The sequence below is a fragment of the Aethalodelphis obliquidens genome, unplaced genomic scaffold, assembly GCF_003676395.1.
Source record: "Aethalodelphis obliquidens isolate GAN/ISIS:26980383/991018 unplaced genomic scaffold, ASM367639v1 scaffold2, whole genome shotgun sequence".
NCBI classification, from domain to species: Eukaryota; Metazoa; Chordata; class Mammalia; order Artiodactyla; family Delphinidae; genus Aethalodelphis; species Aethalodelphis obliquidens.
The window spans coordinates 34,824,331-34,837,309 of NW_020837946.1; the positions used below are offsets into that span (position 1 = coordinate 34,824,331).

The 12,979-nt window shown below is 40.2% G+C and overlaps 1 protein-coding gene across 6 annotated transcripts in view; it reads right to left on the minus strand.

Annotated features, from left to right (window-relative positions):
* The window catches only part of SPATS2L (spermatogenesis associated serine rich 2 like), a 168,842-nt gene that overhangs the window by 72,791 nt on the left and 83,072 nt on the right, over positions 1 to 12,979 (minus strand). For 5 of the 6 annotated variants that reach the window (XM_027124749.1, XM_027124744.1, XM_027124736.1 and 2 more), the window contains one exon: positions 11,882 to 11,942. In XM_027124749.1, the coding sequence (XP_026980550.1) occupies positions 11,882 to 11,920 (39 nt within the window). In that variant the 5' untranslated portion in view covers positions 11,921 to 11,942. Of the gene's footprint in view, positions 1 to 813; positions 969 to 11,881; positions 11,943 to 12,979 lie in introns of those variants that run through there. The other variant, XM_027124769.1, reaches the window with a different exon arrangement.

Here is a 12,979-nt window from a genome sequence, read left to right on the forward strand (position 1 = left end):
AAAAAAAAAAAAAAAAAAAAAAAAAAAAAAATTACTTGGGGGGAAGTGACTGATTTGTGTCGCGAGGAATGAGGAAGACGGAAGGTGAAGGAATCTGGATGACTCCTGGGTGTCTGGCTTGAGCATTTTTGTAGATAGCGCTGTCATTTCCTGAGAAAAGAAGTAGTGGTGAAAATGGAACCTTCTGCTTGAGGGGGCTGGGGGGCATCCACGTCCAGACATCTAGAGAACAGTCGAATCTGTGAATCTGCAGCTCCAAGGAAGAACTGAGCCAGGGATACAGATTTGGGCACTGTCAGCATCTAACAGTGGTTCTCAGCCCTGGCTGCAAACTGGAAATCACCTGGTGAGTTTTAAAATGTACCTACATCCGGGTCCCACCTCAAACAATTAAATATGGGCCTGGACATTCACTATTTTTTAAAGTTTTCCTAGTGGTTCTTATGTCCACTCTGAATTGAAAACCGCGAGTGAGAGATACAAGGGGAGGCTTGGAAGCTAAGGGATAGTGTGGAAAGAAGAGAAAAGAAGGTGGCAACTAGGACAGACCTCTTTTCAGGTATAACTGCTCACCTATTTACTAATTTACCTGCATGCAAACATCCACGCCTCTGTATTATTTAGGCAACATCGTCATTTTAAAAATATCAGTTCTAGTTCGAACAGTTTTAATTTTTGAGAGGGTATTCCAGTCGTTTAGTGCTGCATAACAAGTCACCCCAAAACTCTGTGGCTTAAAACAACAATCAATTGTAATTTTTCAACGTTTCTGTGGGTCAGAAGTTCAAGAGGAGTTCGGCTGAGTGGGTCTACCTTGGGGTCTTTCATGCAGGCAGAGAGAGCAGCTGGTATAGTGGGGGAGGTGCAGCTGAGGTCCGGCTGGCCATCTCTCTCTTCATGTACTATTCTCAGGTCTTCTCCACGTGGTCCTTATGGGCTAAGTCTAGGCTTCCTCAAAGCATGGTGGCCTGAGAACAGTCAGATTGTTTACATGGCTGCCCAGAGTTCCAACACAAGTGTCCCAACTAGTGAGGAAGAAGCTCAATCACCCACTGTGAAAGCCACAGAGAGTCACTTCCTTCCACTATCCTGGTCAACCAGTTCCAAAAGCCTACCCAATGTTAAGGGGAGGGGCTCAGACCCCACCTCTTAATGGGGGAGATATTTTGTAGCCATTGAAGAATACAATCTGGCTCAAAGGGTTAAAGCAACAACAACCCAGACTTCTTTCCATCAATTCACAGTCCATACTTTCTCAAGTCACTGAGCATTTGAGGGCAGAAAAAAAAGCAAATTAAGGTAACAGTTACAATACTAAATGAAAACTGATAGCTTAAAGAAGTTATATAACTTCTCTAATTCCTAGAAATAAGCCTGATAAATTGACTTGTTGAGTATCTGATACTTAAATGAATGCTTCTCCTATGTCAAGAAATAGTAAAATTAAAATCAGATAAAGTGTCTTAAATGTTTTAATTTAGTCCATGACACATTTTTCATATCAGAATTCTCATCTTTAATCTGGCACATGTAGGTTTAATGTTTATCTCAAATGGTTGCTATTAGTAGCAGCTGCCCTTCTAATCTATATTAAGACAAGCAATGGACTTAATACACATTTCAGTCACTTAGCTACTAGCATGTATTCAGTGTATACCTGCACGTTCTCCATAACTGTGCTTTATTCTTCTTCATATTTTCCCAGAACTACCAGTTAGACCTGCACATAATTTAGGTAGGGTGAGCCTCTGAGTCCATTGGAAGTCTATTTTCAGCCAGCCTTTTATACCCACACAGTATTAGGACTTAGGTAAATGTTCTGTTGAGCTATTTTCTCTGATGAAATCCATATTTGGATTTATTAGTGAAGACAAAAAGAAAAAGGGAATTTTATTTTTACAAGGCATTTTGGTTTTGGTATTTTAATCAGAATAGTAAGATATTTTTAGTTTATCTTCTGCTTCTAACTTAGAATATTCAGTAAAAATATTTCCTCACTTACTTTGGAACTTGAGGGGGGAAGCTAATTATTGACATCTACTCTCCCTGTGGGTTTTTTCTCCCTGCTCAGTCACAGAACTCTTCAGATAAAGAGTACCATGAAAGTACAAGTCACTATTACCCTTTAATCAATACCAAATAAGGGAGTTAGTTACCTCTTAGTCAATACCTGAACAAAGGAGTTTGGTTAATCTCTAAATTATACCAATCTTGGGTATTTCTTCACTGTGGCATGAAGGAAGGAGGCCATCTCACCACCATGGAAACCAGGAACATGCTCTCTCCTTAGGGCAAGTGTTGTTGTTCACCCACATATCATTTTTTTATTTTAACAGGTCTGACCAATTTAAAAAAGCATGGTGACTTTACATCAGTAAACATTATGATCTGTTTGACCAGATCTTGTTTTCCCAATGATTTTATGAGCTTGTTTGCTTTTTCTCTAAAGGCAGTAAAAAGGGTTAAAACTAGTTTGTGGATTCAGCCTTAGTTGAATAGCTACAATTACAATTTGACCCAATAAAAACATCAACCAAGCATGAACAAATGTCCATGGATGAGTAGGTAAAGAAAATGTGGTATATACACACAATGGAATACTATTCAGCCTTAAAAAGAAGGAAATCCTCTCACATGCAACAACACAGATAAACCTTGAGGACATTATGCTAAGTGAGATAAGCCAGACACAGGACAAATACTGCATGATTCCACTTATATGAGGTATCTAACATAGTCAAACTCACAGAAGCAGAGAGTAAGAACAGTGATTGTCAGGGGCTGGGGGAAAAGGAAACGGGGAGTTGTTGTTCAATGGTATAACGTTTCAGTTATGCAGTTTAATTAAGTTCTAGACATCTGCTGGGCAATACTGTGCTAGAGTTAACAACACCACAGTGACACTTAAAGAGAATAATCTCCTGTTAAACACTCTTACCACAATTTAAAAAAGAAAAAGGTTAACTTTAAAGTATATCATTGCTCCTCAATCATCATTTCAGTACAGTTTTGTTGATAGTTATCTTCAAGAACTGAGCAGCAGAGTTCTGAAGGGTCTGTAGACAGGGAGGCATCAGAAATGACATACCAGTGAGCCATAAATGTACGTTATAAATAGTTTAATCAAATTTTTTTTTTTTTTTTTTTTTTGCGGTACGCGGGCCTCTCACTGTTGTGGCCTCTCCCGTTGCGGAGCACAGGCTCCGGACGCCCAGGCTCAGCGGCCATGGCTCATGGGCCCAGCCGCTCCGCGGCATGTGGGATCTTCCCGGACCAGGGCACGAACCCGTGTCCCCTGCATTGACAGGTGGACTCTCAACCACTGCGCCACCAGGGAAGACGCTTTTTTTTTTTTTTTAAACGAGGAACCTCAGTTCCTGGACAGGTTGTGTACCACATTCAAATTGAGGCAGCGATTTGTATCAGGACTAAGGCTGCCCCCAGGTTCTCTGATCCATGATACAGTTCCGTTTTCAGTCTTTTATGGGGCCTGTGAGGTGGAAAAGACCATGGATTCATCCAATATTAGAGCTGGAAAGGATTCTGGAGATCCTCTACATAAAGGAGACCCCGCATTTGGCGGATAAGGAAACTGAAGCCCCGTGAGGTTCCACAATGTACCAAAGGACACACAGTTTTTCAGTAAAATTAATGTCCCTTTGTTTCCTTAAATGTGGTTAGAGAGTATACTTCTGATAGAAAATAAGACTCCTAAATTATCCTTTGCCCTAGAAGTTAAGACGACTCCCTATACTAGTGGCAGTATGGCTCACCTTGCTAAGGGAAGGGAAATTCTAGAGTTTGTATTTTAATTTACTAATTAACAGAGGTTCTTGAAATTTTTATTAAAAAATTTTAAAATCTCATGCTTTCTCTTATATGATTGAATTCCAAAATAGATATTTCAATTTCCTTTTTAAACATAAAATTTTGTTATACTCTCAAATATTGTGGTGGCACAGAAATCTCCCTCTGTGGGAAACAGCGTTGACTGGACAGCCTAGCTACCGTCCCTCTGGGTCCACCCAAGCCTCACTCCACCGAGGATGCACCCAGTCAATGGTTCAGGTAGGGGGTGCTAGTGAAAGCTCATTTCTGAGGGATATGGGAGCTCCCCAGCCGGGGAATGAAGGCTCCCCATCGACCTGCACAAACCTTCTTAGAACTGCACTGCCCAGGGAGACTCTTCTCACCCAATTTTTTTTCCCTTCTCCTTCTTTCAGCTACGGCAGACCTGCATGCTTGGCAGTCTGCAGACTCTCCCTGCCCGCACATCCTTCCTCCCCTTTCTCTTTTACAAGCACCTGCCTCCACCCCCAAGGCACCTCTTTTTTTTTTTTTTTTTTTCCAAGGCACCTCTTAATCATCTAATCCCACCTTGGCCTCTGCTCTTGGAGACTCAAAAGAACACAAATATGCTTTTTCTAATTACTCCCATCTTTTCCCTACTGACATTCTAATGCTCGTCCCAACACAGGGAGGCATGCTCCACTTTCTTCTCCTTTCTTCCTCCTGGCTGAGAATCACCATTATAGAATCTTGGCTCAGTTATTTGACTAAATATTGATTAACAAGTATTTTGGGGGCATAAATTCTATGATATTACTATTATAGGAGCTATTGAGTACACAAATAAATTGAAAACCCATTTGTGCTTATAAGGAGCTTGTAATCAAGTTGTGGCTAAATCACAGAGAAAAAGTTGTTTTAACATAATAATAATAATACAAGCAGTATACTGTTAAGTGGTGACTCAATCTACCTAACTACCTATCTAATCCATCTGGATAGATTTTTTTTTTTTTTTTTTTTTTGCTGTACGTGGGCCTCTCACTGTTGTGGCCTCTCCCGTTGCGGAGCACAGGCTCCAGACACGCAGGCCCAGCCAGCTTTGCGGCATGTGGGATCTTCCCGGACCGGGGCACGAACCCGTATCCCCTGCATCGGCAGGCAGACTCTCAACCACTGTGCCACCAGGGAAGCCCCATCTGGATAGATTTTTAATGCTCAAGGTCAGAAGAGAAGAAACCATTGCAGCTTTATCATTTTTTTAAAAAAATTGTAAAAATTGGATAATTTAATATGAAGGATCATTGTGAAAAATAACTAGAATATTCGTAAAGTACACATAAATTCCAAGGGATTGCCAACAGAGGTAACTTTTTTCCTGTCACCAGAGGTTTTAATTTTGACATGCTCTTGTATTGTTTAGCATTAACCCTCTACCTCGTATGTAACTCTCAGCCAGAGTGCAAAAGGGTCTATGATGAAAGGCTGGAAGCAGCGGGGGCGGGAGGGCAGGAGAAGCAGAACAGAAACACTGTGAATTCCAATTGTGTAGCTTGGGGAAAAAAAACAATGTGATGCTAATCCTACAATAGTAAATTTCTTCTTATCTGCAGAAACTGATGCTGACATTTCCATTTATTCATTCAGTTCCTTTAGACTCCTTGTCAGATCTCTTCTAGTTGCCAAGCAACAATAACAGCAGTTCTGTACATAAGCGTTAGGCAATAACTATTGTCAATGTTTCTCCGTTCTTTGAAAGGGAAATTTAATGACCCTTTCCTATGAGAAAATGATGACAAGAACCTATTCATGGTGAAACCTAAAAGCTGTGTGTGTGGTTTGTGTTTTTGCTGTTGGAATCCAAGGACTGGGCTAAACTGACCTAAACACTCGTACAAAATCATGAAATTAAGATTCGCTCCAAAGCTTGCATGGTTTGGTCTTTAAAAACAACTGCATATCATTAAAACTTGTCCCACAGCCCATAAAATGAGTTCACTATTAAATGGAGTTAATATTTTAAAGATGCTTGATGATGGGTTTCTTTTGTACTTTCTCTGATCCTGGTAAAAATCTCTTTAATCAAACTCTTGGGTTTTTCTGACAATACTCCCCCACATAAAGACTTGAACCATATTTCAGTACTTTATAAAACATAAATCAAGACAGTTACAGGAAAAAATAAAATAAAATGGGACATCTGTCCACCTGTTGAGGACAGACTCCAGGACACAGAGTCTATGTCAGTCACCTGCACAAATGTTGAGATGGCCCCTCCCTGTTCCCACGGTGGACGAAAGGTTCCTCTCCCCTTGTCTAGTCTTCCTCCTCCATTTTAATGAGTCTATATGAATATTGTTTACAACCCAATTTACCTCCATAACTTTAACAGCTCAAAAAGCTATTCATAGGGCTTCCCTGGTGGCGCAGTGGTTGACAGTCCGCCTGCCGATGCAGGGGACGCGGGTTCGTGCCCCGGTCCGGGAAGATCCCACATGCCGTGGAGCGGCTGGGCCCGTGAGCCATGGTCGCTGAGCCTGCACGTCCAGAGCCTGTGCTCCGCAACGGGAGAGGCCACAACAGCGAGAGGCCCGCGTACCGAAAAAAAAAAAAAAAAAAGCTATTCATAATAAGTGGCACATTGCAGGGAGGATATTATAGACTAAGTGATTCCCCATTTCCATATCATCATATTTTCTAATCTCACTTATTTTTTGTGAGGCTCAGCAATAGCTATAAAAGTTTTAAAAAGTCAAGTCCAGTTTTATGTTCTCTCTCTCTTGCGGGTTTTTAATTTTGTTTTCTTTCTAATCTCAGTTCTATGTGAATTTATATTTTTAGTTACTAAAAAAACATTAACTAAGGCTCCTTTTCCATTTTTCAATTGTAAAATACACAGATGAGCTCCCCCAGATCCTTTATAGTTTATAGGATTAAGAGCTCATAAAGCAGCTCTACTTTTATTACTGTATTTGATGATTTTGTCAGGTAGGTTTTGTTTTCATGTCCAATCTACAGATTAGAAAACTGAGGCCCAGAGAAGTTAAGTGACTTGCTCTAGGCTGCTCAGCTAGTAATCAGGGAGCTACTTATCTCTGCTGCTGTCTCCAAACTCCAATCTCCTTCCATGACTTTACCTTGCTGGAGATCACTTCCCAAGCATACTTGGTGTCCTACAGTGGCTTAAGGATCGCTTTTTGTTGGAATTAATTATCAGACCATAACTAGACATTCAGCAAATATTATTTTGTAACTCCATTTGTAATCCCGTTTTACAAACAAGGATCCCCTTGGCTTTCCGTCACCAAATTGTACTGCTGAATTGTATTCTATTTAAACTGATTTACAATAATGCATGAAAATATCTGACTGAAAATGTTATTTCGTGCATGACAGTTCCAATAATCCTTTCTTACTCAGTTGAGAATTACATCTGAAACTTTATAAATCAATTTAGGTTGGTACCCTAGTGCTTCACATGAGAATAATGTAATAGTCACTACTGAGCCCTATCCTCAAATCATCTACGAGGTTCTAGTGTTAAATCTCTTTAAAAAAAATCCGTTACTTAGAAAAGAGCTGTAGAAATTGAATTGGCCCTAAATATAGGATCCCTGATTAGCCTGAAGATTTTGTTCTGGTATCTTTCCTTAATAAAATGAGATATGGAGATTTTTTTCTTTTTTTTTTGGAGGGGGTACAGTGGGATATGACTGGTTACTCACCAAAGGACCTCATCTGTTATTGGCAAAACCTACCTGAGACCACCAGTATTTGATAACCATCTCATAAAGACGCTGCTTTTCTGCAGAACCACAGGTAGTCAACCTAAGTAACCTAAGCTTGTTTTTAGAAGCAATTTAAAACTTGCTTTATTTAATAGCAAAGAGAGTACTAAAATGAGATGACACTTCCATTAACCTACATTTCAGTTTTCAAGAAGGCTTGAGGTTTTGCAAAATATCGTGAATGGGAAATCTGTCCCTAAAGAATGTAACGATTCAAGCAGGCGTGTTCATTCATTCGTTATCCATTCATTTATCTAACTCGACCTGGGGTCAACTATGTGTCAAACCCAAGAGTACGAAGATGAGAAAGGCCCAGTGCCTGCCCCCAAGGAGCACACAATCTCCCTTGGGGAGACAGACCACTAACCATCATGGTATGGAGGCAGAAGGCAGAGAGCCTCACTGAAGCACAAAGGAGAACAGAGGAAGGGCCAATAATTCAGGAGGGGCAGGAGGGCAGAGAAAGGAGCCATCTGAAAGGCTTCCTTCCTCAGAGGGAGGTGAGTGAGGGTCGGTCCCCGTGGAGGATGTCCCAGAGAGAGGAAACTACCTTTGCAAAAGCCTGGAGGCAGCAACATTCATGGTCAGGATGGCTGTGTTGAAGGGAGAGTAGAGAAGTGGCTACTGATAAAGGTGGAAATGTAAACAGGGTCAGCTCACACAGAGGATGGATGTCACACTCCTAAGAAGATCAAACTTTGACTTCAAGGATATTTCCAATTTAAATCCTTTCAGTTATAGTCCAATAATATAGAGATACTTTAAAAGAGTCACAAAGAGTGTCAACTGTAAATTTCAGTTGTCTTGGATATGAGAGACCTTAAGTTAAGCTGCATGAGGACAGAAATGATTCTCTCACCCAAGCACCTCTTCCTTTCCAATTCATCCAACAGTGGACCCACTAGAGATAACTGATGAACTCTTTTCACTGCAAGACTTTTACTGAGTATTTAATTTCCCACAGTGCTTGACTAGCTAGTGTATAAAAACACCATACGGATCTGTTCTCACATCTTTAAAAGCTTATAATTTATAACTTAAGACATAACAGTTATTATTCTTAATTTTCAGAACTAAAATGTCATTGCTGTGTGACAGATTGGGAAACAAACTAATCATAAAAAGGCCATAAAAGCTAATCACTAAAGGAAATAAAAGTACGAAAATAAATCAATGTAAAATTACAAATGATCAGAATTTTCCGTTGTTTATTATGATTTATTTTATTGAGCTGAGAAATCTATTAACCTTTTGATACGGGAAGATGGAATTTACTAACTGAGTTAGAGGAGCTTTACTTCCATTGTCATGCAGATGGATAATATTTACAACTTAAACATCACCCTCTTTCAAAACGATGCCAACATTTTGATAAGTTACTGAAGTGCAATGGCAAAAACACCATCTCCTGTTACTCTTCGTACGTGTACGTGACACTGGTCATGACAAGTGGATGAATGTGGCGCCTGAGCCCATGCACGGAGCATTCACACTGAACCTCTGTGGTCTGTGAGATCACAGATCAGCCTCCTTCCCCATTTTGGCTCGAGGCCACCTCTGTTTTGAATAAGACACTCTATCTGCTGAGCCTACCATATTGGTCTGTCCACTGGCCATGTTTTGCAGGGAATCAATTACTATGACTGATTCTTTAAAGTGCTTTTCCTTCCCATAACCCAACTTCAGGAGCTGTTCAACCCATCCATCAACAGATATTTGGAAAGGGGCCAATATTTGGTCAGCGCTGTGGTGCCGGACCCAGCTTCTCAAACTGGGAACACACAGTCTCACCCGAGTGTATGACTGTGAGTCACAGAGAACATGAAGCCACAATGTAAAAGGGCCCAGACTTCTGCCACTGTTTGCTCAATGGTCGATAAGTGAAAACAGTTCTGTATTAACATAATATATGGAATATATTATGGAATACAATGGATAAAAAAATTGCATCCATTTTTAAGATCACACAGAAGACTCCAAAGGAATTATATGTGGAAGTTGGTTTTGACCATGTCCCAAAGTAGCAAGTTTGTTCTTCTGTGCCCTGGGGTTATTTTAGTGGAAAACTCTGGGAAGCAGTAATACAGTGGAAAGAGCATGAGCTTTAGAACCAGACAGAGCTGAGTTTGAATCCTTGCTCTTTCATATTCCCTGAGACTCTGACTTTGACCAAATCACTTTCTCTCAAGCCTCTGTGTCCTCATCAAACAGGAAAGTTATTTAATATGAAGATCTATAAAATAAGTAGTACAGCAGCTGGCAAAGCTGGGGGAGGTTTTAAAAATATACCATAAGTCATGTTCCTGCTTAATTCCTTTCAACGGCTACTTTTGCCCTTTGAATAAAACCCTACATGTTTCTGTCTCAGCTTCTAAACCTTTTGGGGCACAGACCCTCTTTGGCAGTCTGGTGAAGCCTCGGGGGTCCCTCTCAGAATAATGTTTAAATAAAACATACACGATTACAGAGGAAACCACTCATATTGAAATAACATTAAAATATTAATAAAAATTTTATGCTACAGTAATGTACATGCTTCTCTGTCAACATCAAATAACACAACATAGCGGCAGGTTCTGTAATTACAGTAATTTTGAAGTAGTGATGAACAAACAGCTTTTCAGGATATCTGCAACAAATGTAATTTGATATGAAGACACCTGTGATTTCTAGTTGTGAAAGTCACAGGTACTCCTGCTACTCCTGTGGGTTGTTTTTCTCCCTTGCCTAGATTCATGATTGAAGGAAATGCTAAATTTCATTTAGATACGCGTAAAGATGAAAATTCATTTTTGTTTTCATCCAACTTTGTGAAACCCTGGCTTCCACCCCTGGTTGCTGTGGAGGTTGAGGAGACAGGTGAAGAGTCAGTATTCTACCAATTCTGGTTCCCGGCGTACTCTCTGCCCTCATCTCCCATCACCATCCCTCTTCCTACCACACTCTGGCCACACCGGCCACTCAACCACTAGCTCTTCAAACACGATGAACTTCAGTCTTCCTCAGGCACCTGCTTTTGCTTATCTACCTGGAATGCTCTGTCCTTGGATCACTGCATGGTGTTTCTTTCCTGTTTTCTCTATCTCAGCTCAAATATCACCTCCTCTGAGAGGGCTGCCCCAATCAACCCCATCTAAAGTAGCCACCTGCCCATGTCGCCCTGTTGTATTTTCCTCATCGTAGACATCACTATATGAAATGATCGTGTTCATTTATATGTTCTTGTGTTTACTTTCTGTTTCCCTGCCTTAGAAAACAAGCTCCATGGGAGCAGGAACCTCATCTACATGTTCAGTGCCACATCGTCAGCATCCAGACAGTGTTTGGGACAAAACAGGAGTCTGATACATCTTGGCTAAAGGAAAGAAAAATTACTGAGGATTCCAGTAATGTTACTGCTCTCATCCTTCACTCAGGGTTTTAGGCACTGTGGGGATACAAAGAGATGAAAGACAACCTATGGCCCCCAAGTAGTTAGCCTAATGGAGGTGGGAGGTGGCCCTGTGGGAGGCTGGAGTGAGCTCCAGGTGAGGCTCTCTCACTTTGCTGTGTGACCATGGACGAACCCCTTCCAGGGCCTCAGCTCCCCTGGTGCCAGATGAATGGCTTGGACAAATTTAACTCCCTGGTCTCATGGGATCTACAGTGTATGATCATTTAAGAGCTAACAGTGCAAGGGAGCATATATGGCAAGGGAGGGGTTGTGACCCTAAGCAGAGAAAATTCACAGAGGAGGACAAGACTTGGAACGGCTCTGAAATACACTCAGCCTCCAACGAATAACGAGGAGGGGGGATTTTCAGAGCCATGAGCCCTCAGTGTTGAAAGAAACTGTAAAGGCTACCCAGCACGACCACTAGGGAATGCTTTGGATATCTCTACGAGGCTGTTTCTGGAGATGTAGCATAATACCCCCGCTCTTAGATGGAACCCAGCATGGTGGTTAAGAGTATGAACTGTAGAATAGCACTGCTGGGTTCAGATCCCAGCTCTGTTGCTTCCTAGCTATGTGACCTCAGGCAAAGTACTTACCTTCTCTGTGTCTCAATTCCATCCTCTGTAAAATGAAATTAACTACATGGCATTATAGTCAAGACTAAATGAGAAAATGAATATAATATGCGTAACACCCATTTAGTAAATGCTACTTATGATTCTGTGGAATGGTTTTCTCGTGTGTCAAGCTTACTATGTATTCTCCCAAACCATTTTTCCCTTCTTCCATTATAATTGAGTTTTTACTAGCTAGAGACTACAGTATCCAGTTTGGAGTATCTGCAAGCCAATATTTAACTATATCTTACCTTTTCCTTGACATTCACATGAGTATTGAGTTCAGCCATCTTGCTTCTAGTGGAATAAGCCCTACCAAGAAGGGGAAAAAAAAATGATTAACTTTAAAGTTTTAAAATTGATTTCTCAATGTGTTATTTTTATGCTCTCTTCCAATATAGTAAACAATTTCATTCAGCCATAATCATAAATACCAATTTAGAATATAAAAATACTTTCAAGCTAAGCACTTGTCTTAGATACACTCTAAAAGCATGTTATGATAACTCCAGACGACAATGTAAAATATTTTATTCATACTGTACCAACATGGAAAATGACAAACACAGATGGGTATGCACCTAAACTGTGTTTCTTATTATGTAAAAGAAAGGTGGTCAAAAACGGTGAGAGGAGGAAAAGTGTACCTATTTTAACTAAGCATTGTCATCACAATCTTTACTATTCCAATGTTTTTTTAGTCTCTAGTCAATATAGCAAACACTGATTGAGAATTTCCTGCACGTATGTAACTACACCAAAACACTCCAGGAAGAAACAAGAGAAAGGTTCCAGATTAAAACATAAGAAACACATAATAGTTTTTAAACTTGCGTTTTCACTTATCAATATATGAACATTCTTCCAGATCAACACATATATACCTGTATCATGTTTTTAATGACCATAAATTCATGATCTGTAGTCTCAAACGTACTCTTAAAACTGCCCATAACCCTTCTGTTTTCCTAAATTCTTTAGGTTTTCGGCCTTTGGTGTCCAATCTTCTTTGAAAAGTTGCCCACTATGAGAAGATCTGTATTCTTAATATCAAGCTGTGGTGTTTTTCTTCTTCTCATACGGTCTAAATCTTTTACCATTATTATAGAAGCTACATCTTAAGTCTTTAATAGTTTCAATCTCTTTTTGAAATAGGGCATAACTGACTTACAATGGGCAAACAGATTGGTTCAGAAGTTAGCAGCTAGACAGGCCGAGATATCAATATATTACCTATTTGCATGTTTAATGCTTTTTGTCAATCAGGAACCACTGAAACTCTTTCTTATATCCTTTTTGACTTTGGCTACAAAGAGTGTATCTAGAATTGATAACATTTCAGGGATAAC